Source organism: Astatotilapia calliptera, chromosome 2 (assembly GCF_900246225.1).
Source record: "Astatotilapia calliptera chromosome 2, fAstCal1.2, whole genome shotgun sequence".
Taxonomy (NCBI): Eukaryota; Metazoa; Chordata; class Actinopteri; order Cichliformes; family Cichlidae; genus Astatotilapia; species Astatotilapia calliptera.
In genome coordinates this window covers 28,282,897-28,309,145 of record NC_039303.1, presented here as the reverse complement: position 1 = coordinate 28,309,145, position 26,249 = coordinate 28,282,897, and the positions used below count along the sequence as shown (strand labels likewise).

The window sequence follows — 26,249 nt, the reverse complement described above, 5'->3', positions numbered from 1 at the left end:
GTATTTATGTTATGTTTACATGTTTTAGATAACACGGGATATTGCATTGTGTGATAATTGATGCTTTTCACTCAAAATAAATGTAGTACATCCTAGAAAATATACTCAATGTGCACTCTGAACCACTAATTAAGAATTAATCATTTATTTATTGATGTAAGACAAGCTATTTATATATTCTAAATAGATCATTAGTTTAAAATTTAGCATCGATAGTCATTATGAGGCGAGGAGGAAAACACATTTAAAGTGTAATTTAAATATAAATTAGAAAAAGATCGTGTGAGGTGGATACTCCAAAGACACGTGTGGCCTCTCGTTTCCGTTGCCTTTGGCTGTAACCAGTCACACTTTAGGAATTAAGGTGTATTTTGGATGTGTTCGTCTGTCTTTAGTATCTCTGTCTGTCCTTAATTTTCTTTGAGGACAGGCAGAATCTGCGCTGGCAGGTTGCACTCCAGTACAGCAGGTGGAGATCATTTCAAGTATGGCGCTTGTTGTGACCCGCCACAGTCATAGAAGAAAAGCTATGGGGAGAAAAAACAGGAAGCGTTCATAAACTTCATATGTTGCATTGCAATTATCAATACATTTTAAGCGTTTGGATTTCAAATTTGGCGTCTAGCTTCTATGTAGTTAATTCACAGCAACCCAGGAATTGTAGCGATACACCCACGTTTTAACCCACCTGCCGAACACGACGCATGTAATCTACGATCTGAACAAGGAAATGCCGAAGGTTGCACGCCTCATTGGAAGCATTATTTTGCGTTTTCTACAAAACATGATTGGAATTAGACATCTACGGCGGAAGCTCATGGCTGTTTAGGACTGCCCTGGCCGTCACGGGTCTGCTTTAGGTGATGCTTTTGTGCATTGGCTGCTGAATTTGAATGACTGAAGAGAAATGGATGATGTGATCAGTCTCAGCTCAGACGACTCCGACGTGGAGATCGTCGGGTCCTACTGTACATTCACTGCCAAGCCTGACCCGATGCCTCTCTCCGCTGTGCGGGTTGAAGTCGATGCCGTGAAGCTCGCCCTCCCACCGGTAAGCGGACTGAAACTCGGTTGCTGTAGAAACTAGGGTACATTTCAGTAGGTATTCTCAGACTGTTGCTCGTCACCTGGATAGAGAAAAAACAAACAAAAGTTAAAAGATACGGCCTGCTTATTAACGCTCTGCGGTCAAGTAGCAGCACAAGTCAAATGTAGCGACATTACTGGTGAAAGACGCTATAACCTAGCTTAAAGGTAAATAAGTTATTTGGCGCTTTGTTTATAACTTTGTTATTGTAAAATAATTTTGTTGCTCAAACAAGCATTTATGTTTAAATGGTGTCATTAGTATGTGCTGTATGTCTTTATTGTTTATAAATGTATTGCTACTGTACTACTGTACTGTAAATGCGCTGCTAAATAGTTTTAATTTTTTCATAGTGCATGAAACTGGGAATGATAGTTAACATTAATGCGGATTAAATTGCGTAGTAAAATGTGTCTACCAAAATCTTTGTTGTATATTTTATGTAAAGGAGCTCTTTGTTATGTTATACCAGGCGAGCATTTGCTAGTCAAATGAGAAACTGCCCATGGGGAAGGATAAGATAACCTGATAGGAGTGTCTTTTTGACTCAAATTGCTCGCTATTCTGTGGCTTGGTCTTATACATAGTCTTATACATCCAGATATTAAAGGGAGAGCCACCTCCAAAAGAACTGTGAGACCAATTACAACAACTCTGTACCTTCTTCTTGAACTGTACATGCTGTCCTTCCATAAAGTATAATTATTTGGGTTTTAAGTTTAACCAATTAACCAGCAATACAGACATTGTGTATATCAGCCATTAAAGCAAACGTAAATAAAGCATTAGTTCTTTTATCTATAAAAATTGCAAAAGAAAACTCCATAGCTTTTCAGTTGCACTACTATTTCCGGTGGGTTTTGACCGGGAGATACACAACATTGGCAAAAGAATTCACTTACGGATCCAAATAATTGAATTCGGGTGTTTCAGTCACTTCCATGGCCACAGGTGTATAAAATCAAGCATGGCATGCAGACTTTTTGTACAAACACTGGTGAAAGAATAGGTCTCTCTCAGGAGCTATCTGAATTCCAACGTGGTGCTGTGATAGGATGCCACCTGTGCAACATGTCCATTTGTGAAATTTCCTTGTTACTAAATATTCCACAGTCAACTGTTAGCGGTATTATAACAAAGTGGAAATGATTGGGAATGACAACAACTCAGCCAGGAAGTGGTAGACCACATAAAATTGCAGAGCGGTCAGCGGATGCTGAGGTGCGTAGTGGGCAGAGATCACCAACTTTCTGCAGTCAGTTTAGACAATTAGCTCAAGAACAGTGCAAAGGGAGCTTCATGGAATAGGTTTCCATGGCTGAGCAGCTTTGTCCAAGCCTTAAAAAAATCACCAAGCTCAATGCAAAGCACTGGATGCAGTGTTGTAAAGCATGCCACCACTGGACTGTACAGCCGTGGAGACGTGTTATGTACTTGTCTGACTGTATTTTGCCAAGTGTAAAGGTTGGGGGAGGGGGGATTATCATGTGGGATCATTCTTCAGGACTTTGGCTCGGTCTCTTAGTTCCAGTGCAAAGTATTCTTAATTCTTCAGCATACCAAATAATTTTGAACAATTTCATATTCCTAATTTTGTGGGAAAGGTTTGGGGATGGCCCCTTCCTGTTCCAACATGACTGTGCACCAGTGCACAAAGCAAGGACCATAAAGACATGGATGAGTTAGTTTGGTGTGGAAGAACTTGACTGCACAGAGTCCTGACCTCAACCTGATAGAACACCTTTGGGGGAAATAAGAGTGGAGAGTTTGAGCCAGGCCTTCTTGTCCAACTTCAGTGTCTGACCTCACAAATGTAGTTGTGGAGAATAATCAAAAATGGCTATAAACACACTTATAAAACTTCCTGGAAAATTTTTCCCGGAAGAGTTGAAGCTGTTATAGCTGCAAGCGGTTAACCAACATCATAATAAACTCTATGGATTAAGAAAGGACCACCACTCAGGTTCATATGTGTGAGGGCAGACAAGTGAATACTTTTGGCAATATAGTGTAGTACCTTGACAGCATCATAAGAGTCAGTAAATTATATGATCGCATCTCTAGTCAAGGAGTGTTGCATTGGATTGTTGATCAATTTTTCTAAAGCATTTGACATAGCAAGAAGAAAGAAAACTGAAGATTTAGTTGCAGATGGTAATCAGTTTGGTTAGTCAGTACTTGGGCAGATCCTGATAACTGATTAGGGGAGGTGCAACCACACACAAACTGACAAGCAGCAAGTTGATAACCAGAGACCATAGATTGTCAGTGACATTCAGAGACTTCACAACAGCTAAATAAACTGCTGGTGACTGGAAGTCACCAGTTAAACTTTTCTTGCCTTTGATGGAGTTGATTGAAACCGCTACCAAAACCATTGGCTGACATTTGTGGAGGTGGTTAGATATTATGCATTTGAAATATTACTATTATAACTGTAACTGAAGCTCACAGAAGATGAATATGTAATTAAATGGAGAGAGTATTTTTTAAGCTTATGTTGAGGGACTGGTGAGAAAGCTTAAAGGTAAGTCAGGTAAAATAAAGTCTGAATAATTACAGACACTATTTGGTATGACCACCTTCAGTGTATCCTAAATTCTCTGAGCAAGTTTTCTTGTAATTTCTGTAGTTTTCTTCAGGAATAATTCAATATTAATAAGACCTGTTATAATAAGATAAAGTGGTACATAGTTACAAAAGCTAAATAATCTTTTAGAAGTAAGGTAAGGATGATTTTCCTTCTTCCCCCTATTTCTTTCAGAAATGAAAAAAAAAAACAATCAAAGGTTATATTTGATTTAATATTAATTTTTTAATAATTATCTTTTCCTTTTTTTTTTTTAGAATTATATTGACCTCACAGATCCAAGATGGACTCTTCCAGAGCTACGGAGAAGGCAAAATGGCACTGGCACAGCATTAGTAGACTTGACTGAAAATGAAACAGAGCAGGAGACAGAGAATTTACCACCAGATGACTGTCAATCAAAAAACACAAATACAAATTTAAATCACATCTCACAAAGTCAAGATTTTAATAACCAAAAAACGCCTTTGACGGACTCCGTTGTTTGTGCTCCACAGCAGGACTGTGGTGACCCAAAACCAAAGCAGAGACGTCTAAATCCTCAAATACCTGAAACACAACATCCAAAAAAAGACAATAAAGCAGCCCCCTGTCCTAACACACCAGCTGTAAAGTTGAAACGATTGCCTTTTCTAGAAACACATGTTGCAGAACTGAAAACCTCAAAGTGTTCTGTCTATGTGACCAAAGATTGTACTCAAATGTCTCTGAACAGTCATGGTGAAGCACCTTGTTGCAATAGTAATTTAAGTACAACTACGACTCCAAACGTTTCTAACGTTGGGCCTTTGTTTGATGTGTCTCCTCCTAAGGATGGACAAGAAAACAACAGTGAGGAATGTACAAACACACAGGTACAAGATGATGAACCACAGCACCTACATAGCCCTGCAGATTCTCCTCGCTCAGTGGGAGAAAACTCTGTTGCAAGTTCAAAAGAGCATAGCATACACGATGGTCCGAGCGATGGAGTTAGTTCAGCTCTACCCATTACATCCATAGATTTGGCATCTTCATCACAGGACATACACGATGGTCCGAGCGATGGAGTTAGTTCAGCTCTACCTATTACATCCATAGATTTGGCATCGTCATCACAGGACGAAGCTCAAATGGAATCCCCCTGTTCTGACCTGAATCAGCCAAAATTAGACGAACCAGAAAAATCTAGACAACCCTGCAGCTCTGGTAACTCATCCCCCTTCTCTCCTACTACTGCATCAAACTCTTCTGAGCCTTTTGAGCCTGACCCTCCCTCCAATACAAGTCCTATATCTCATAGTCGAAAGAGCCCTGCTGAGTCATCTCCTAGATCCGAATCAGCTGAAGATACGCCTGAATGGCAGTTGGAGACTGAGACGTACAAGGGAGATCTTGGACTTTACAGTCCAGGGTCTTTCCCATGGGAAGATGAAAGTGATGGAGAAGACATGAATGAAGAGACCATGGACTGCAGGGCGGTCAGTAGAGAGGACAGACATTTTGTGTGCCCATCTACACTCAGGAAATTACTAGCTGGAACATCTCAAAAAGCAATGGTGAGAGACTGCTGCCCAGATATCTATATTTGTATTTCCTGGTACCCTCATTAACTGATCAAATGCTGAAGCAAGTGCATTTTCTTTCCATAGTTTGAAGAGGATGATGAAGATTTTGTAACTCCCGAGGTGCTATGTCGCCAGAGTCTGAGTCTGGTTTACAGTACAATTGACGAGAACTATCCAGAAGGTACTTTGCAGCTTTTGTCTGACCTACTACAGCCTGGTTACTATCCCCCCAGAGATATCACCTCACACCTACTCCACGGCATTCTGCTCGACCTACAGTCTCCTCATCACCTCTGCGTGCAGGCTTTTAAGCTCCTGATGAGGTCACAAAGGTAAAGAGACTGTAGCAATATGAGTTTGATGAGTATGTTTAAATTGCATAGTCTATATCTTACAAATTGTCACTTGCTTTTTGGTCTTTGAATGTCTTAGACTAAGAATGTTGTGTGATTGCAGGCACCACATGGTTGATAAAAACACAGTTCCGTGGGATTGGGAGTTACTGACCTCAGTCATGACCGATGAGGTACTGATTTACGAAGTTTATCCAAAAACTCTATGAACAAGAGCATATTGAAAATAATTTAGTTGCAATGGTGAAAAACATTTGCAGTCCCATTACTAGTCAAACATTTTGAGTTTGCTTGCTTGTTTCACCTTGTTTGTCAGGCTGTTTTTGTTTTCAATCTGCTCTAAAATGCAGACATTTGCAGCCCAATATCATTTCCCTACTTGCTAACCTTTTGCCTCCTTAGGAGCACACACAAAGGCATCGGTGTGATGTGGTGCGCATGTTCCTGGAGTACATTGTGCAGACTTTGGAGGACGACTTTCGGGCCAAATGCTCTACATCCTCCTTGCACCATTCGATAGCAAAGGCAACATTGTCGTGTGATCAGCAGTTTCCCCGGGTTAGGTGAGCATGATAGCCAACCTGTATTATAAACATGGGTAACTTTGGACATAAGCACTTGAGTTTGATTGTATATCATTGAGGTTGGATACCCTTACTTGGCGAGTTTATGATGGAGGCCTGGGTAAAACTTTCTACTGTGAAGATATTCTGCTGGGTTTGTTTTAACAGTATGGAAGCAAATGTTTTGTTAAGAAGAGAGGTGTTTTTTTCATTTTTAACCTACCGTCATTTATACAAAAACAAACAAAAATACTCAGGTTTAGTTGACACAAATGGTCATTCACAGTTTTAATGATGACATCTTTCATCAAGTATAATACTCATACAATTGACAACAAATAATTATCACATACACCCAGTGACAAACCAGATTGTTTTAATTATTTTGCCATTTTCTTTATAAGTATCATATTTAAAGTCATTTTTGATATCTTTTTTTTAATTTTTTTTTTTTTTTTTTTTTACAGGGAGGTCATCAAATGGCTGTTTTCTGCCATTATGAAATCAACAGAGCATGGAAAGGGTAGAGAAACGACCCAAGAAAGAGAATATATGAGGTGAATTAGAATAAATTGTTCTTAAATAAAGAAGTGGTAGTTTGAGCAGAATAAACAACTGATTTGCATGTATGTCACAGTTAGCTATAGAAATGTTTAGACAGTGATTTAGTGGTGTGATTTTGGCTTTTTACACCACCACAAAAAATTTGTAACAAAACATTATATATGCATTTGAAGTTTATATTCTCAGCTGTAATTTTCCAGGACTACAGTTTATGTATTTTATTTATTTTTTCAACCCCTTAAAGTCAGGACTGAAAATGCATCTCGACTGTTTGATTTAAAATCTGCTGTGTTGGCATACAGAGCTAAAACTATGAAAGGTTTTAACAATTCCAATTTCTGTCTGCTTTTTAAAGTGTATGTCTCTGTCTCCTACAGAATGGTGTCTTGCTTGCAAAGGATGCTTTCTCTGGCTCTGGAGGTGGATTGTTCTCCTGCTCTAACCTCTGCCAAGCTGTCCCAAGAGCTCTTCCATATGCTCATCAGTAACGTGCCCCTACGAGCTCACAGGTGAGGAGGAGACGTGTGTTCAGAATATTTAATGGTGTAGGGAAAAAATCTACTAGACTAAATCACGTTATTTTTGCTCAGTAGTCTGTAAATGTTTTTCATTCCATTTTCTATCAGAATTTATGGAATGATGAGTACTTTATTTTTAATTTTTACGCGAACATTTTTACATTTTTACCTTGAATCATTTGAACTCTTAGCAAAACAGAAAAGGAGCTTACTAAAATGTGAAGTGGAAAGTGTAAATACAAGAAGCCAGAAATCAATTTTTCTTTTTTTAAGTATTTCTGTAGTTATCCTCCCTGTAGGGCACTTTTTAAAAAACATTATAATCCTTATTTGAAAAGTCTCCAGGCTTTTTTTTTTTTTGGCGTTTTTCCACTGTAGGCTCAACAGTGCTTCCTGTTGTCCTATCCTATTACTTTGCCTATGTTGCTGGGTACTTGCCTTTGCAGCCCAAATATTGCTTGTTTGTGGTAATGAGTGGTAATATCATCACAAACAAAATTTACCTGTCTGTATTATAGAAACTCCTCACTTAAACTAAATAAAGGGCTGTTTGTATGGAAAAATAAATAATTGTGTTTTCATTGCATTGCTTTAATGGAAATATATTTAAATCTTGTAAGTACATCAATTAAGTAAATTATATAAGCAAACATATATTTATTCTAATAGCAAGGTTGACCCTTTTTTCCCACCAGTTTTTCAAGCTGCCTTTGACTGATCTGTTTTTGACTCCCAGGATGTTGTTGTTGGAGAGCCTACAGAGTAAGCTGCTGAGATGTAAGCTGTTGGAACATCTGCTGGACTATGCATGCCCAGTGAAAATCTCACTGCCCATGTCGCTCAGTCTGCTGCTTCACTTTCTAAAACACTGCACTGTAGCACCAGACCCTATGGTGAATATTACATTCCTGATTGTTATCTTCATTTTTATGTCATTGGCCAACTTCTTTACAGTACTTTAGTTCCCAGAATATGTTTTTGGGGGAGGGGTTTCCACTGTTCTTTAGTGTGTGCTATTTACCTTGTGTAGATTTTCCCAAAGTTTGCAACGTTATGTTGTCTTCTCTTGAAAGGAAACTGTTGATACACTGCCTGAAACACTAGACTTGTGTTTCTTATTTATAGTGGCAGCTTTGGCTTAGGATTAAACAACATTTAGCCAGCTAAATCTAGTTGCCTCACAGTCTGCCATCATTATCTCAATAGTAGTGTTCCCACAGAACAGTGCATGGCTAATGTGGCTAACATGACCAAGTCTTTAATTCAGGCCTACTTTTTGTGTACCAGTATACTGCATTTAATACAACCAAATAAAGTGTGCTGTGTCCTCATTTGCATGTTTTTTCCAAATTCTATTATTGGACAATGAAAAAAGCATCAGCTACTGTTAACATCTGTATATTAATAAAGCCTCAAAATAAACATAATTGTGAGCCTGTAATTGAGTATACTATGGGAATGATTTATATCATCGTGATCTTCACTTTAGAGATGCAGACAGCTTCTTGTTGATGTTTTCAAGTCACAAATTTGTGATTCTTGTTTCTTGTTCTATTTAATTTTTTTGAGAGAAATAAAACAAAACAAAACAAGTGACCATAAACGATGATTCAATGCCACTGATTAATGTCTGTAATCTCTAGGATGGCACTGAAAAGTGGCTCAAGTGGGAGGAGTTGGTGCATCTCCTCTGGATGTTGCTGCTCAGCTATAACAAAGCAATGAAAGGTGAGATTTTGGTAAACAGCTGGAAATTGCTTCGCAGTATCTGCAGCTGTGGTAGATAAATGGTCTCCTATGAAGTATATAATATTGAAGACAAGATGATTGTTGATGGCGACAATGAGGGCAATTTTGCATTGATACAATAAATGTTTGTTGTACACAGCGTTATCAGCTTTTTCAGTATTTAGCAAATTATAGAGGCAGGTAAATAAATAGATTAAAAATTGCAATATGTGCCTATTGGATGAGCTTGCACATTTCCTGCTGACAGGAGTCTTGTTTGCACTGTTGTTTGTGGCATTATTGCCCTGTGATGTTTTTTTTAAATCACTGTCATTGCATTTCCTGGTGAATGCCTCTAAAACATAGGTTACAGTCACTTTTTTGTACCCAGTGTACCACATCCTCCACTGTAACAATAAGTCAATCAACTGTCTAACTCTACAATGTTTGTTTGTGTGTCCTCCTAATTTACGTTATCTGTTATCCACAGGCTATCTCTGCAACTCATTAACAGAGCCCAGAGGCAGAGTTGGCATGTCAGTCTATAAGCCTGATGACAGGGTATCACGACCTGCCGTTCAGGAAGCCGTTGAAGCCTTTCTGTCCAGATCTCAGGCTGACCTCGACCAAGCTTTACCTCTCCATGTGGAAGAGTCCTTAACTTATCTACAGGATCATCTCCTAGATGTCTGTCAGTGTTAAATAAAAGAGTCTGTGTTTCACGTTTCATATTGGTGCTTATTTTGTAGGTAAACTAATAAACTATATATATATATATATATATATATATATATATATATATAAGGTTAAAATATCAATACTACAGTCTACATATCAGGAGAGCAAGTCAATGTGCTTTCAGATGTGTGGCTACATGTTGGTGACCTTTATTTTTATTTTATTTTTTTGTATAAAAATGTGGCCCTCTTTGTTTGGCCTAATTAAGTCAAACGAATTGAAGAACTCACTTTTCTCAATAAATTATATTGCCTTTTTCTATGAAAAGTTTTGTCATTGTGTGTAATTTACTTCCACACAGATGCAAGCATTACATCATTATGCCGATAGAGTACACAATACGTGATAATCATTGTGCTTGATTGAGCATGATTTCTAGATAAGCCACAGTAAAGTGAATAATGGCATTTTGTCGCTCCATCTCAAGGTCCATCATTCCTCACTTGATATTTATTGTGGTTCAACAGCTGGTTGGACCTTCCACACGCTGACCAATAAGATCAGGCGCCGTTATCGGCACAGGAAAAAAAAATCCTTACAGTCGCCATGATACAGCAGCGGAAACGGGTGAGAAGTAGCTAGAAAACAAAAGAGAACACGCAGTCGTCCTCGCGATTTGGTATGCTCTTGCAGGTAAAAATTGAATCCTTTCTGTTTTAACTCACCCATTTTCACCCAATTGACCAAAATCTTATGCGGAATGTTAGAAGTGCTGCCGTAATTTTCCGAAATAACACTTATTTAATAGGAAGTGGTCAGCTTCACATAATTAGGATGTTAGCTTTTAGCCAATAAGCTAACACAAGCTAAGCTAAATAGCTCAAAATTGCTTTCAAGTCCAGCTTTGTCGCTTTGTGTGCATTGGGTTCCTCTCTGTTTATCTCCGTGATAGTGCTTCTTGCTAGTGGAAGCTAGCTAATGACAGCTAACTAATGCGTTGTTGCGTGGCCTAGTGTTTATGCGCAACTCAGTGCTTTGGTATTATATAAAGCGAGACTGCATGGTATCTTTTAATATTATTTAGTGTATTATCCATTTACCCACTTGAAAAGGGCGTTAGCGTCGGCTAACTGGTAAATTTTGTTTGTCTGTTTTCCGTCGTGCTAGTTAGCAAGCGAGCTAGTTTGTTAACTAGCGTCTGTTATGTGTAGTTCGATAGCTGCCTAATTAGGTTAAGCTAGACTAATCAGTTAGCGTCACTGAGAGGAAAAATGTGCTAACCTAATTTTTACAAATGTGGTTTAATTATTGCACAAATTAAAGCTTCACACTGTTAAGAGCCTAGTTTTTCAAGTTGGCGTGGAAAATATGGCTCTACAGTTGTAATTATTTTACGCTGTTAAATTATGTAACTCAAGCGAAATCACGGTCTTTATAGGGAGCTGTTGACATTTTAACAGCTCCATATGAAGGAAACTCATTGCTTTATAATCAGTAAACGGAAACTTATGACTTTAATCACATCTTGGTGGTCGCTACAGTCACCTGGGCTAACCTGATGAGCGAGACACATCACTTCAAACTTACTTTGGATTATTTCAGGCTACATTTATGAGCTTGAACTTCATTTTTAGTATACTTTTAGTTGTTGGTGAATTAAAATATAAATTATTTCTCTAGTGTTATAGGAATGCCCAAGGAAAAATATGACCCGCCGGATCCCAGGCGGATGTACACAATTATGTCCAGTGAGGAGGCAGCAAATGGGAAGAAGTCATACTGGGCTGAGCTGGAAATCAGTGGTGAGTATCTTCTACTTGTGTAGATAAATCATTTGGGGGTTTTTAAATTTATTTTCCTCTCACATATTTTTTTCCATTGCTTTGCACAGCTGCACACAAGTAATTACTAAATCCTCACTATCAAAGAGAAATATTGCAAACATGTTTGTTTGTTTTTTTTTGTTTTTCCACTGTGAAATCAGCTCACCTGTTTTGACTTATTCATATCAATGGGGGACAGTTTTCTTTCACATTTATCTTTGTGAAAATGGCGTTGGATTCTTGGACTTATTGTCCTGTTTGGCCTTTTCCCCATTTTCGCCACAGGCAGAGTAAGGAGTCTCAGCACAGCCCTGTGGTCTCTGACCCACCTCACTGCCCTGCACCTCAGTGACAACTCACTGTCACGCATCCCGCCAGACATTGCCAAACTACACAACCTGGTGTACTTGGATCTCTCATCCAATAAGATCAGGAGCCTGCCGGCAGAGCTCGGCAACATGGTGTCTCTCAGGTAAGTGATAAACCTGTATCCTAAATTGGGTTATAAAGGACTATTTTCTTCATACCTTACTTTAATTAAAAAAAAAAAAAAAAAAAAAATATATATATATATATATATATATATATATATATATATATATATATATATAGAGAGATATATATATATAGAGATATAGATATCTATATATATAGAGATATAGATATAGATATAGATATATATAGATAGATAGATAGATATAGATATATATAGATATATAGATATAGATATATATAGATATATAGATATAGATATAGATATATAGAGATATAGATATAGATATATATAGAGATATAGATATAGATATATATAGAGATATAGAGATATAGATATATAGAGATATAGATATATATATCTATATATATATATATATCTATATATATATATATCTATATATATAGAGATAGATATCTATAGATATCTATAGATATATCTCTCTCTATCTATATCTCTCTCTCTCTCTCTCTCTCTCTGCAATGACCAGCTGCTGATTTTTACCACTGTTGTCACTCTTGTCCCATCTGTTGAAATGTCTCACTTTAATTTAAAAGGCTGCATTCATAATCATTTTAACACTGTCAAGTAATGCTTGTATTTTTAAATGACGACTTTCGGAAAATGTTTTTGAAAGACAAAGAGTTTTATGTATTTATTTTTAATCTTAGAAGTTTAGTTTCTAATGATCCACTTCCCATCTGCCCTCCACAGGGAACTGCTTTTAAATAACAACCAGTTGCGGGTTCTGCCATTTGAATTGGGGAAACTCTTTCAGTTACAAACACTGGGGTTGAAAGGTGAGTGGCTCTTCAATGTTTTTGTAGCCATTCTGGACTGGAAATCCCTCGATATTATAAGGTGTATTTTTATTTCTCTAAGGATGCAGCAACAGTAGAGGGTGAATTGGCAGTGGTGGCAACTGATGTTTATGTTATCATTTTCTTCTGTTATTAAAGACAAACTTGAAATAGGGTCATACATGCTGTTGTTTTAGACAGAGTAACTGCTGTTGGCAACATTTCATTGCATGTACAGTAACCTAACAAGTGTTCCACTTGAGTAACATTATCCTGATTCCCTCGTGTGGGTGGGTGGTTAGGGGTTGTACAATTTCAGTGAAGTACATGGTTAAACACGTGTACAGTTCAGACTCAAGCGGAAGTGAACAAATGCTCATTGGTAATGACATGTACAAAATAAATGTATCCTTTTTTCTTTTTTTTCTGTCTACATTTTTTATTTATTTTTTTCCTCCTATGTTTATTTGGGGGCCCAGGAGGTCTCGGGTAGGGGAAACACTGATGATTTAGCTTTGATTTGCTTTTCCTTCAACAGGAAACCCACTTGCACAAGAAATTCTGAGCCTCTACCAGGAACCTGATGGCACGCGGAGGCTGCTGAGCTACTTGTTAGACAATCTGGCGGGGGCTATAAAGCGCAGTGAGTGTTCTCTCTCTTGCTTTTGTGAGAAGTTTCAGCATATGTTGTCATTTTTACTGAAAAGGTAAATCAGTAAGCAGGCTCAACAGATCATGTAGTGTGTGTGGTTTTGTTTTTGTTTGTTTGTTTGTTTTCTTTAAATAAATCCCTGTTTGACAATATGTTGATACCTATGCTGAACCATTTTCCATAAACTCAGTGCCAACAGAACAACCCCCACCCCGGTCGTGGATTACACTCCAGGAAACTGATCGAGCACGGCCCTCGGGTAAGAACAAAATACACACAACATGACTTTGAACAGAAGTACCTGTATGGTTTTTGTCTTGTGTGGTTGTGAGTTTCAGGATGGTATGCAATGCAGTGATCAGTTGAGCACTGTGGCTTTAAACCACAAATATTTGGTAGATCCTAAAAGAGCGGTTCAGACTGCAACTCATTTAGACAGCTCAGACCTGTTAAAGATGTACACTGCGCACAAGTGTCCTCATAGTAGTATACAGTCCAGAGAAGACTGCGTCATCAGGTTACAACATTTGGTAGTGGATTTGTAAACTATGACATCAAGTCTGGAAGCTACAGTTATGTAAAGTACAAAGTTTGCAAACCAAAGTTTGATGTAGTTTAGTATGGATCCAGCTTGCACCCACATAAACTGACTGCCATTCGCATGTATCTGATCATCAAGAAAATGCCCAGTTTGACACAAACATGCTGAATGTTTCCTATGATCTGAAAGGTGCACAAATTTATAATCTGTTTGGTGTGAAATTTAGTGTCGCCCCTCTTTCTAGAGCAGAAGCTCTGCCACTTGTGTTTAGTCTAGTGTATAAGCATTGTTTCGGTTGCTGAAGCAAAGCAAAACAAATGAGTCAAAAAGAACGGCTGATCTGATTCCTGGTTTGAAGAAGTATTGGTAGTTGATTTTGGTGCTTTCCGTAATGATGAGATTTACTCAGCATTTTTATTTTCTTTTACTGTTGCAAGCAACTGCAGATTTGTGGTTCTTTTGTTGTTGTTTTTTTGTTTTGTTTTTAATGAATTTTTAATTGTAACTGTGTGCACAGTTAAGATGTTTTTGTTCGTTTTTCTCCTGTTTGTCTCCTCAGCATTGTTCTCTGTGATGTGCTACAATGTGCTGTGTGATAAGTATGCCACACGTCAGCTATATGGCTATTGTCCCACTTGGGCTCTAAACTGGGAGTACAGGAAAAAATCCATAATGCAGGAGATCATGGGCTGCAATGCAGACATCATCAGCTTGCAGGTGAGAGATGTCATAGTTTCTTTCACTGGCTCTTAATTGTTTCCATTTTGTTTTCTATCAAATGGATCCAAGAAATTGGTCTAAAATTTTCTCATGACCACACACAAACACAAAATTCTGTCACTCATTATTTTAACAATATCACATTTAAACTGTTATGCTAACACTCTTATTAGAGTACTATGTTCAGTTGACAGTTTTGAAAATTGTGATGTGTTCAGTCTAATGGACAGTGTCAACAAATTGCAAACTTTTCTTTTGTGGTTGAGTGCTTAGATTAGACCTTTTGTTTGCAGCTAAATATTCAGGTGCTTCTATTGGAACTAGTGATCTTTGTGTTTGTTAGAGGCCTAATTCATTATGTTTTTATCCATTTGTTTGTTATCCATTTTATTTTAATTTATTTTTTATTTTTTTAAATGCACCACGTTAGCTCAGACGCCACCTGTTCATTATAAAGACACCACTAGATGGGTTTTTATTTGCTTTGCAATCTGTCAGCCCTTAGGACCGCCGAGGGGTAAAGACAAGCACATATACTGAGTGAAGCAAAACTAGTTTTGCACTGTTTTGTTATGGATGTAGCAGCTATTCTTGGGAGGGGTCATGTCGGCTAAAAGGCAAAACTATACAAGCTGGAGAGACTTGTATTGGTTTCTGCGAATCTCTTCCAAGCCTGGCCCATTTAATTTAGTGCATGATCATCCATACTGAATTGACTACCAGTTCTAATAATCAGAGATTTGTGATGTTTTCAGATGATACTTATTCAATGGACATGTAGGTTAAATTATTGTCTTACTTTCCTTGAACCTGAATCTTCTGGTATCACTTTCAGTTTTATTATTAATGTTGTAATTTAGTTTTTACATTTGTAAAAATGTGTAAGCTCAAAACCAGATTTTAAAACAGAAAAGACTTTAATATGTAAACTCTAGTCTGCGTCAAATTAAAATGTTATACTTTTTTTGTGAGAAGAAGAAGAAAGAAACCCCCCAAAAAAACCCCGATAAAACATACAAACTGAGTTTTGAAAATTTTAGATATAAAAGAATAAAAAGGTGGGAATAGTATTGCATTTCAAATGTGTACATACCCCAAGAAGTGTTAATTGGGAGCTCTTTAAATTATGTCTTGCACAAAGATGTTTCTCCTATTCATCAGTGTCATCCCCAAAGATCACCATTAGTTATTATATTATGCAGATTTTCATGGCTATTTTATCACACGCTGTCTCTTACCCATCCTGTTAATAGATGGCTAATTTAGCCAGATGGCCTTATATTTAGAGGGGGTTAACTGATGTACTTCCATGAATAACAGCCTTTCCTGTTCACCCTGGAACTTGTTTTTTGCTGTTAATTGCAGGAAGTTGAGACAGAGCAGTACTACAATTTCTTCTTGCCAGAGCTGAAGGAGCAAGGATATGACGGGTTCTTCAGTCCAAAGTCACGAGCCAGAACTATGTCTGAGTCGGATCGAAAGCACGTGGATGGATGTGCAATTTTTTACAGGACAGAAAAGTATGTGTCTATAGTTTTTGTCCTGTGGCAACTATTTCTTGGTTTAAGAATAGCTCGCAGTGATTTGAGTTCCTGTGGTGAATTAGATTGAAACTGCTTCACTATATTCACTAATACTTGTTAGCCAGTGCTTAGCTTAGTGATAAAACAATCTCAATTAAACCTGACGTCACCTACTGCTGTTGTCTGAGTGACCGATGTTCCTTTTGGGTTGTCTCTAGTGTCCACAAAGTGGATGCAGTAGTTCTCAGAAAGAAATGAAATATCATGTTGTAAACCTTTCACTCAAAATCCAGTCTATTACACTGGGACACTGTAACCTATGCTTAAGTATTGCTATGCATATCTTATCAGTTTAACTTCACTTCAAAGGAGAAAGTCTAAGTTTTTATTGTAGTCTCCAGACAGTGATGCCATCAGCCGTATAATGCAATTACCAAAAAGGCTAATCTAGCTTTAGCTTAACTTAAAGTTTAACTGTTGTTTTCAACTTGAAGTGAAACTATTCTTTTGGTATGTGTAGTTTTGTTTCACTCTTTAGTGGTTAATGTAGTTTGTCTTTAGTAATGCTTGCGTTAAAGCTAAAAGGTTTATTCATATAGCACCTAATAGTAGTAATGTTTTTATCACTGTCAAAAAGTTCCATCATAAAGACAATATGTGCAACAAACGGTTAAACTGAAACGATAAACCTTTTAACATTTTGTTAAAACTGTTCTAGAGACAAGAAAAGCTTTACATGTAGCTTTTATTAGCATTCAAATAGTTGTTGCTCACCTCCAGTTGTCTCTTTTAGAGAAGTTGTGATTTACCAGAGAATGCACACAGTCAGTGAAGTTTAAAAGAATAAATAATTATATAATACACACCATTCATGTATAATTTTAACCCCAACCTCTCAGGTTTGAGGTCCTGTTTGAGGTCAAACACACAAACCCACACATGTGCAATAAGACTGCTATATGTGCAATTCTTGTGCAATTCTTCTACTCACGAAGTTGTATTTTTGTATTTTCCTACTCAGTTGTATATAGTATTTCTATTTTATTCTATTGTATATATTATTCTATTTTATTCTATTGTATATAGTATTATATTTTATTCTATTGTATTTTATTTTATTGCATTCCAGTGTTTTCTCATTTCTGCTACATAACTTTGCACTTTTGCTGTAACAAAACAAATTTCCCACCTGTGGGACTAATAAAGGTCATCTTATCTTATCTGAACTCCTTTAGTAAGGTGATCAAAAGCTTCTGATAGCAGGACCATGAAATGAGAAACCTTACCTAATTGATATTTGGCTGCTCTCACATCCAGATCATCATCTTGGTTCTTCTAACCACTTGCACTCTTGTGCTTTCACAATGACCTAAATTTTTGTGTGAATCCTCATAGTTATGAAACGTGGGTTCCCAAACAAGGCTGAGCGCTTTTCAGTTAGTTCCCAAGTCTAAAGCCATCCAGTTTTGTGTAGAGTCAGAGGAAAAGTATTCTTATTTCTTTGTAGCATTCAGACCGATACAATATTTATGGATTTTGTTTTTAATTTTATTTTAGTTTGATTGCAAACAATATGTTGGTGGGTAGGCTCTATTCAGCTGTGCATTTTGAACTGGACCCCCCAAGGCAAGACTGCCAGTATCGCACAAAATATGGTCCACAATAGCAAAGTCATAACCCTGAATGTGAGAAATGCCAAATATGTCAGGTTTTGATTTCTATGGACCTCTTAATACTTTGTATTTCCAACTTATTATGACTTTTCTATTTATTATTTCTGCTCATCTCTGCTTAGAAAGTGCTTTAAGTAGTTCTTTTTCCCCGTTTGCCTTTAGGTTCAGTGCAGTGCAGAAGCACACAGTGGAGTTTAACCAGCTGGCCATGGCTAACTCCGAGGGCTCAGAGGCTATGCTGAACAGGGTGATGACAAAGGATAACATTGGGGTAGCTGTACTGCTTGAGGTCCGCAAAGAGATGATGGAGCTCTCCTGTGAGTAGACAGTTAAGATCAGCCCTTTGTACTACAAATTCATCTTCTCGCTGAATTTTATTCGAGAGGTATTGCAGAGGATTTTGGTGATGATTATGCCAAGGGCAATGTGTTCAGTTTGTCCTAATGCTCTTAGTACCCCTTTGCCCTGTTAAACATGCCTGTTAATAAATGCCCCACCCCACCCTTCTTTCTCTGCCACTCATTTCAGCTGGTAAGTCTCTCCATGGCATGGAAAAGCAGCTGCTCCTTGTAGCCAATGCTCACATGCACTGGGACCCAGAGTATTCTGATGTCAAGCTGGTCCAGACCATGATGTTCCTGTCAGAGGTGAAAAGCATAGTGGATAAGGCCACACGCAGCCTCAAGTTGTCCTCTGTTTCTGGCGAGACTAATGCCATTCCACTGGTGCTGTGCGCTGACCTCAACTCCTTGCCTGACTCGGGTAAGTAGGCTGTACTCGACCTGCTCTTAAGAAAATGTTTTACTTCGAGTGCACCGATTGTTCATAAAATACAATTTAAAAATTTTTTTTTAAATAAATTTGAAAAAAGTGTTTGAGGTGCCTCCAGTGAAGTGCTGAGTTTATGTTAACAGCTGATTAATGTTGTTGCTGCCGAACATATCTCAGTGAAGCGAGTAAAGGATGGTTAAATCTGGCATGTTTTAAAGATGCTGACAACCTTGTTTTGCCTAATTTTCTCTTGCCTTGCAATTGAGAATGGGTTTGATTATAATTGGATAAATAGATGAAAATAATTGTTTGGCATTCATAAAAACATAAATTACATCAGTATTTGCCTTTTTGTGGTGGTGAACAGAATTGTTAGCCTGCTCACTGCATACAGTAGTGCAATATATTTTTGCTATAAGTTTTTTACTATAGTCAAATTTGAGTTGAAATAATAATGGAGTCTCACAAATTCCTTTGCAAACGGTGTATTTTTTCTTAACTAATAAAAAATGGTCCATGTTCCACCTGTTTTATTTTTAACAATATTTTAGTGGGATAAGTTGTTGTCGTTGACGTCATCATCATGTTTTTTTTGTTTTTAAATGCTGATGGTTCAGTTTTTCTCTGTTCAGGCGTAGTGGAGTACCTGAGTACTGGTGGAGTGGACTGCACACACAAGGACTTCAAGGAGCTCCGTTACAGCGACTGTCTGACCAAATTCAATTGCAATGGCAAGAACAGCACATCTAATGGCAGGATCACCCATGGCTTCAAGTTAAAGACCGCCTATGAGAACGGCCTGATGCCTTATACCAACTACACCTTCGATTTTAAGGTAATTACACATATGTGGTGTTTTGTTTTTTTGTTTTTGTTTTTTATATTAAATGTATTTGTTTTTTTGTTTTGTTGTTTGTTTGTTTTTTGTTTGTTTTTTAAATGATATTGAGGACCAGTCTGTTCTTACACAAAACTATGCAAAAGTCACTTCTCTATTTCTCTTCTCAGGGTGTCATCGACTATATTTTCTACTCGAAGCCTCACCTGAACGTGCTGGGTATCTTGGGCCCTTTGGACCACCACTGGCTTGTAGAGAACAATGTCAGCGGTTGCCCACATCCACACATCCCCTCTGACCACTTCTCCCTCTTTGCTCAGCTGGAGTTGCTCCTGCCCAACCTGCCCCCCCAGGTGAATGGGCTCCATCTGCCGACACGCAGGTAGTGAGACCCTGCCTAACCACCAGGGGGAGCCTCTCCCTCTCAACCCTCCTCCTTCCTCCCACTACCAGCTCTTCCCTCCACCAAACTGAAGGAGGAAGACATAAAAACACAACCTGTAAAATATTCATACAGTGAGGTCTGGCTGACAGGGATTTCGTATAATGTTATAGATATTCTATATTTTTCTTTTTTTTTTGTTTGTTTTGTTTTTAACTGCTCAATTCAGTCCTGTTTGTGTACCATATTTTGTTTTTGGACTCCCCTTTGTTCTCAAGATCCACCAACCCTACACACTTTGCTTCTGTCTTTTAAAATGAGAAGGGATGGTAGCTCATTCATATTTGTCACTTAGGGCACTGTTTGGTTTAAGAGTGAGGGGGGGATACTTTTTTTTTATTTTGGCTGAAGGAAATGACTTTCCACTGAAGAGCTCCATGGCTGATGGTGTGCATGTCTGTCTGTCCTGTATAAACCTGAAACCAGCAAAGACAGCAGACTTGTCAGTCTCAATACTCCATCCTTTGCTTGTGCTAGTTATCCCCTACAGTTTGGGCAGCCAGCTTACATGATTGGTTTTCTAGGATACACACATTTGTTGAGGCAGATGTGTTGGGATTAGAGCAGCTTTTTGCTGGTAGTTTAAGTATCCCAGGAGGCGGATGTAGCGCAGCTCGTATGAGGTGAGATTTCCTGCTGTCATACTGTGGTGCTGAGGCCTTTTGTGTAGTCATGGCCTCCCGTGGTGCTACAAGATAGTCTACACCTCTGACCCTGGACCTGGTACTGCTACCAAAATCCACAGATGCCTAGAAAACAAGAATCCCGAGCTTAGATTTGATGTTTCACACAGATGGTGTGTAGTGCTGAAAAGCCACGATGTGAAAATTTGATAGATGCTACCATCCTGTTTGCTGACAATTTCACCCCAGCCTGTATAGCTGTTAGGTTAGTCTTGTGCTTAGGAGCTCATGTGGCCCATGCGTCACCTTTTTTTGTTTTTGTTTTGTTTTTTTTGACCAAGCGGTGAGGGGATTTAGGCTGATGGGCAAAGCGATTGGGGAGTGGGGGGGCTATTACCAGTATTTGTCTTGATTGCTTTTAGGGCAGGGACAGCGAGTAATGGCCGATACACAGGAATAAAACCAGCATTCCTCTCACTGTCAGGAGTTGCCATCCAGCTCCCCACACACACACACACACACACACACACACACACACACACACACACCACATGTAATTTGCAGGCAGATCTGTAGCACTGAGGCCAGTAGTGACTTTCCCCAGCCATAAATTCCATACACAAAGCCGTGGGTTTTTTTTTCACAAGTGTTTGTACAGAATAGAAATCTAGACTCAGTCTTTACATGATTGTATATGAACCACAAAAGACCTGTTTTCTGGCGTTTTTTGTACGAAGAGTAAATTATGATCAGTAAATTATGATCAGAAAAAAAAGATTGTATTGTAAACTAAGGCTAAATTTTTATCCAGTTAATGTTGAGATGAATTGATATTACCAGCTTGTACAAAAGACGTAAGAAGAGATTGTTCAAGGCGTTCGCTGTCACAACTTTGCACTTCCTTGAGATTAACTGTAATTAATGCATCAGTATATTTTTCCCCTTTCTCGCTGCAGTTTTTTTTAATGATTTGCTGGCATTTGCTGATATGTAAATAGACACTGAGTAAACTGTTGCTTCTTGCCCATTAACAAAGCCATTGATCCACACCGCTGCCATCACTTCTGACAAAAGGACGCGCAAGTATGAGTTACATCTGTTCATTTCTATAACTTGCTCAATAGTGATGTAACTGGCAAAACCTATATAAACCCCACATATATGTACATTGTGCCTCACTGTAGCAGTTGACGTTGTCTTGCACTATTTACATGCGACGAACGCCTGAACAACCTTTTCTCCTTTTATTTTTAAATACTGTTGAGACATTTGTGAAGATTTTATGTCCTTTTTGGTTTTTGTTAATGTTTATTTTCCTTTTTTTATGAGCTGTGACAATGTTATGATGATGTGTATATCCTTGCTATTCATTAAGCTCTCTAGTAATCAGGTATGCTTTCACTACCAACCCTTTCTCCTTTTCTTAGGAACATGAGTAGGGTTTCCTGTCTTTATAAATCCACTCATGTTTTGCTCTCTTTTTACACAGCTCCATGCCCCCAGAAACGCACAGCCCCTAGCTTTCCCCTGCCCGGCCACAGATTTAAACCTCCCTAAGCCTGTCCATCAACCTAACACCTCTCACCCTAAACTGCCCATCTTGGACTTTAACCTCTCGACTATCTTACACAAGCTGCATCTTTTAATCCCCTTTGCTCAACCACTTTGTATAGTTTTCCTACCCTTGTTACTGCAGCTATAGTGCCATTTGTGGACCTGCCCCTCCCTCTATAATTTGGAAAGGGTTGAAGGTCCTCCTTTCTCTGCGATTGGATAAACAAGGGATGAGGGTCAGCAGACTTAGGATGGGCTAACCTGTTGCTTATGAATTTGATACATCTTTTTAAAAAATGAATTAAATCTGTCACAAGCAAGATGGCTACTTAAACAGTCATGCTTTTATACAGATGAGAAGCACTTAGTAGGGTCATATGCAGCTTCCCTCACTCCCTTCCCTGTTGTATTTGTAGTAAAGATCTCATTACTTTAAATGCATTGAAATTCAGGTTTTAAAGTGAGAGGGAAGCACCTAAATAAGAATAAATTTGGTCCCCATCTTTTTTCTTTTTAATTTTTTTTTTAATGCATGTTTTTTTTTTTCTTCTTTCCTGAATGGCATTAGTATTGTAGTTGTTCAAGGGGTAGCTTTTTTTTTTTTTTTTTTAATATTCTTTTTTTTTTGTAAAGTGTGAATAAAAGATGTATCTCATGTTTCCTTTCTAAACAGATTGAATTGTGTTTGTTGATGTGTAAATCATGAATTCTACGATGGTGTTATGTTTGCTACGTTGTTTTTACTTAAACTCAATTCTTTCCCCGTTCGGCTCATCCCATCACAAACCAAATCCTCTGTAGAAATCATGAGACGTAGTCTTTGATGGGTTGATCAGAAGTTGAATGTTCTGGATAATACCTCCCACAGTGAAGGATGGAGAGCTTACTGGTGGGGGTAAAAGGAAAAACAAATCCCTGCATCATTGGTAACAGCACGACTTTGAGCGCAGGGATATGCAGTTTTAATTTTTTCTTCTTATTATTTTACATTTCAGCTTTATTTTGGATCTTGCATGGCACTAGCAGGAGAGTGCTAGTGCTTGTAGGTTAGGGCAGCAGAGCTGTCTTCTAGTGGCTGCAGTTCAGTACAAAAAAACATTTTATTTTTTATTTTTCTTTCTGTCTTTCGATTATTTTGTGAGAGGTGTAAAATGATGTGCCGCTAGACTGGTACTGTGATGATTTGAGTACTACTAGTCAATCTCATTCTGTTCTCGTGCATCACAGTGGTTAAATCTGTCAAACTAGTTAGCTACTATTGACAAAAACGTCCTCTTCATCATTTCTCGTTAAACCACAGATGGCGTCGGACTGAATCTTGTCAAATCAAAGCTGAGTTGTGACAACCTGTAAGCCCCAGTGACTAATCACTTTTTTGGCTTTTCCTTTTTCTTCCTTACATCGTTTCATTTTTAGGTGTAAAGAGGTTTTAAGTTGTAATTTTTTTTTTTTTTTCTAACCTTCTCCCCAGGCTGCGTCTCTTTGCATGGGTGCACACCAAAGCTGCTCGTAGTTCAGTTCTCCAGTCCAGTTCAGGGTTTTGTTATGGTGTTTTTTTTTTTATTTTTCTTGTTTTTTTTTATATTAAATCCAGCTCATAGTTTTCATGAAATGTAGGGCTGTAAGGAAAACGAAGCACTTTTGTCCTTTTCCTGAACCGCATATTCACCCGTTTTCAGTTTGAGTTCTCAACCTGACGGCTCTTTTCAGATGCATCCCCTTCTTTTTTTTTCTTTTTTTTTTTTTTTTTTTTTTTTTTTTTTTTGGTCCTAAAAACTTGGCAATAATACCCAGAAACATTCACACATTCAGATTTTCTTTAGATGTTTACCTGGAATATGTAGCTATTTCATCTTTCAGTGTGATTGTTTAATTATTTTTAAAACTCCCATCTTTACCCTTCCAGGTTACCTGAACAGCATTTTTTTTTTTTTCTTTCTTCCTCCTATCATCCATCTTGTATATTTACTCATCTCCTTCTCCCTGCCAATTTAGTGGTAGTTGTTCAATGATCAGGATTGTCTATCTGTAGTCAGCTGAGTACATATATTGATCTGTGTCACTGTGTTTATGCACTGGACCAACTATTGTTTACCATTCATGAAATACCAGCAAAAAAAAGGAGAAAAGAAGAAGACAAAAACACTTGCACAATGTTGTAGAATGTCCATTAACCCAGATGAGAAATCAAGGCAGCTGTTTTCAAATCAACACATACTGTTTTAAAATGAAACTGAATGGTAAACAATGCTTTCCGTTGTACCCCCTTAGCCGTCCTCTCAATTCTCTTTGGTCTAGTTTTTATTATTTTTGGTTTCTTATATTATTTTTTTCTTTGACTACAGGTTCTGCTCGTTTCCTTTACACCTAGCTATGTATTTTCCTACTTCTGGTTGAAAATAAATTCTGTATTATCTGTTTCAAGCCGTGTCACCTCTTATTCTTTGCAATGGATATTGGAAAATAAATTCTATATCTGTTCTCCTTGTCGTGCCTGCTTTTTTTTTTTTTTTTTCTCTTTCTCCCCTCTCCCTCCTCCCAGCCTTTCTCAGGTTTGGGTTAACACGTGCGTATTTCTGTTCCTCTTCCTCGGTTGGTGACTTCATCAGATGTTGCCAACAGGAGATCACTGGCTCAGATTATATAGTTTTCTCACGGCTCCACACAGTCGGAGTCATTCTGTGGTTTCCATCTGTACCGTTCTTGTGAATATGATCTCAGAAACGCTGAGGGTGAAGGGCACTTTGACCTCTTGTGTTGAGGCTCTATATGCTAAATATAATTCAAAGGTTTAATTTTGAAGGAAGAAAGTCAGAGATATTTTATATTATAGCTTAATGTTATAAGCAATTTGTCAGTTATGTATATAACTTGGGAGAAAATGAAGCAATTTTGTCTTCTGAAAAGTGAAAGTGCGGTCTGCCCATCCTGATGATTTTTTTTTTTTTTTTTTAACTTGTAAGAGACCCCCGTCATTCATTTTTCTCAAATTCCTCTAGACCACCACCTCACTGATGATGAGCTGTGCATCATCACTTTGTTGAACCAGGCTCAGGGGGGGGGCTCTGAGCCTGGTTCAACAAAGTGATGATGCACAGCTCTGCTGGAGGTTTCTTCCCATTAAAAGGGAGTTTTTCTTTCCCACTGTTGCCAAAGTGCTTGCTCATAGGGGGTCATGTGATTGTTGGGTTTTTCTCTGTATGTATTATTGTAGGACCTTACAATATAAAGTGCCCTGAGGCAATTGTTGTTGTGATTTGGTGCTGTATAAATTGAATTGAGCTGAACTGAATTAAATTTGCTGTCGCCTCTAAATACCTCAGCATGCAGCCGTTATTGCCTCAACCGCTGGCAATAAAAGTGAGTACACCCCTAATTGGGCACAATTTAGACATTTTCAATCAGCTGTTTTCCCTTCCTGGTGACTCGTTAGTGTTACAAGGTCTCAGATGCAAATGGGGAACAGGTATGTTGAATTTGGTCACAGGAAGTTCAACATTGCACATCATGGCAAAGAATTCTCTGAGGATCTGGAAAATAAAATGCTACTCTACATAAAGATGGCTATAAGAATATTACCAACACCCTGAAACTGAGCTGCAGCAAGGTAGGCAAGACCATACAGCAGTTTAGTAGGACAGGTTCCACTCAGGACAGGCCTCACCATGGTTGACCAACAAAGTTGAGTGCACATTCTCAGCGAATTATCCAGAGATTGTCTTTCGAAAATGGATGTATGAGTGCAGGTTGAATGCATGGGGGGGGGGTCAGCCTGTCAGTGCTCAGACAATATGCCATACACTGCATCAAATGGCTGTCATCCCAGAAAGAAGCCTATTTTAAAGATAATGCACAAGAAACCGCACAATCAGTTTGCTGAAGACAAGCAGACTAAGGACGTGGATTACCTGTGGTCTGATGAGACCAAGATAAATGTATTTGATTCAGATGGTGTCAGTCGTGTGTGGCAGCAACCAGGTGACGAGTACAAAGGCAAGTGTGTCTTCCCTACAGTCAAGTATGGTGATGGGATGTCATTGTTTGGGGGCTGCATGAATGCTGCTCGCACTTGGGAGCTACAGTTAACTGAGGTAATCATGAATGCCAACATGTACTGTGACATACTCAAGCACAGCATGATCACTTCTCTTCAGAAACTGGGCCACAG

The 26,249-nt window shown here is 38.3% G+C and overlaps 2 protein-coding genes across 5 annotated transcripts; both read left to right on the top strand.

Annotated features, from left to right (window-relative positions):
- Nucleotides 1-237: 237 nt before the first annotated feature.
- Nucleotides 238-9,955, top strand: simc1 (SUMO interacting motifs containing 1). 4 transcript variants are annotated; one of them, XM_026192257.1, is made up of 11 exons: nt 988-1,051; nt 3,935-3,987; nt 4,490-5,215; nt 5,309-5,556; nt 5,681-5,750; nt 5,980-6,140; nt 6,608-6,697; nt 7,082-7,213; nt 7,959-8,115; nt 8,866-8,950; nt 9,441-9,955. In XM_026192257.1, exons 2-11 carry the CDS (start codon nt 3,961-3,963, stop codon nt 9,650-9,652), a joined length of 1,908 nt encoding a protein of 635 aa, XP_026048042.1. In that variant the 5' UTR covers nt 988-1,051; nt 3,935-3,960; the 3' UTR covers nt 9,653-9,955. The 4 variants fall into 4 exon arrangements, with proteins under 4 accessions (XP_026048022.1, XP_026048032.1, XP_026048042.1 ...); XM_026192265.1 differs by lacking the exon at nt 988-1,051 and adding an exon at nt 1,068-1,254; XM_026192237.1 differs by having other exon boundaries at nt 238-1,051; nt 3,935-5,215.
- A 133-nt stretch (nt 9,956-10,088) lies between these two features.
- cnot6a (CCR4-NOT transcription complex, subunit 6a) lies at nt 10,089-24,501 on the top strand. The gene is made up of 12 exons (XM_026192279.1): nt 10,089-10,321; nt 11,309-11,430; nt 11,737-11,923; nt 12,659-12,744; nt 13,283-13,387; nt 13,587-13,655; nt 14,497-14,654; nt 16,023-16,177; nt 18,016-18,170; nt 18,382-18,615; nt 19,257-19,459; nt 19,633-24,501. Exons 2-12 carry the CDS (start codon nt 11,319-11,321, stop codon nt 19,846-19,848), a joined length of 1,680 nt encoding a protein of 559 aa, XP_026048064.1. The 5' UTR covers nt 10,089-10,321; nt 11,309-11,318; the 3' UTR covers nt 19,849-24,501.
- Nucleotides 24,502-26,249: the final 1,748 nt, after the last annotated feature.

Excerpts from the sequence above, each read along its gene's own strand:
- simc1 (XM_026192237.1), top strand. The coding sequence starts at position 908 with ATGGATGATGTGATCAGTCTCAGCTCAGACGACTCCGACGTGGAGATC. Across the intron at positions 5,557-5,680 it reads CTCCTGATGAGGTCACAAAG|GCACCACATGGTTGATAAAA; the intron begins GTAAAGAGACTG and ends GTGTGATTGCAG. Across the intron at positions 8,116-8,865 it reads CTGTAGCACCAGACCCTATG|GATGGCACTGAAAAGTGGCT; the intron begins GTGAATATTACA and ends TGTAATCTCTAG.
- cnot6a (XM_026192279.1), top strand. The coding sequence starts at position 11,319 with ATGCCCAAGGAAAAATATGACCCGCCGGATCCCAGGCGGATGTACACA. Across the intron at positions 16,178-18,015 it reads ATTTTTTACAGGACAGAAAA|GTTCAGTGCAGTGCAGAAGC; the intron begins GTATGTGTCTAT and ends GTTTGCCTTTAG. Across the intron at positions 18,616-19,256 it reads CAACTCCTTGCCTGACTCGG|GCGTAGTGGAGTACCTGAGT; the intron begins GTAAGTAGGCTG and ends TTCTCTGTTCAG.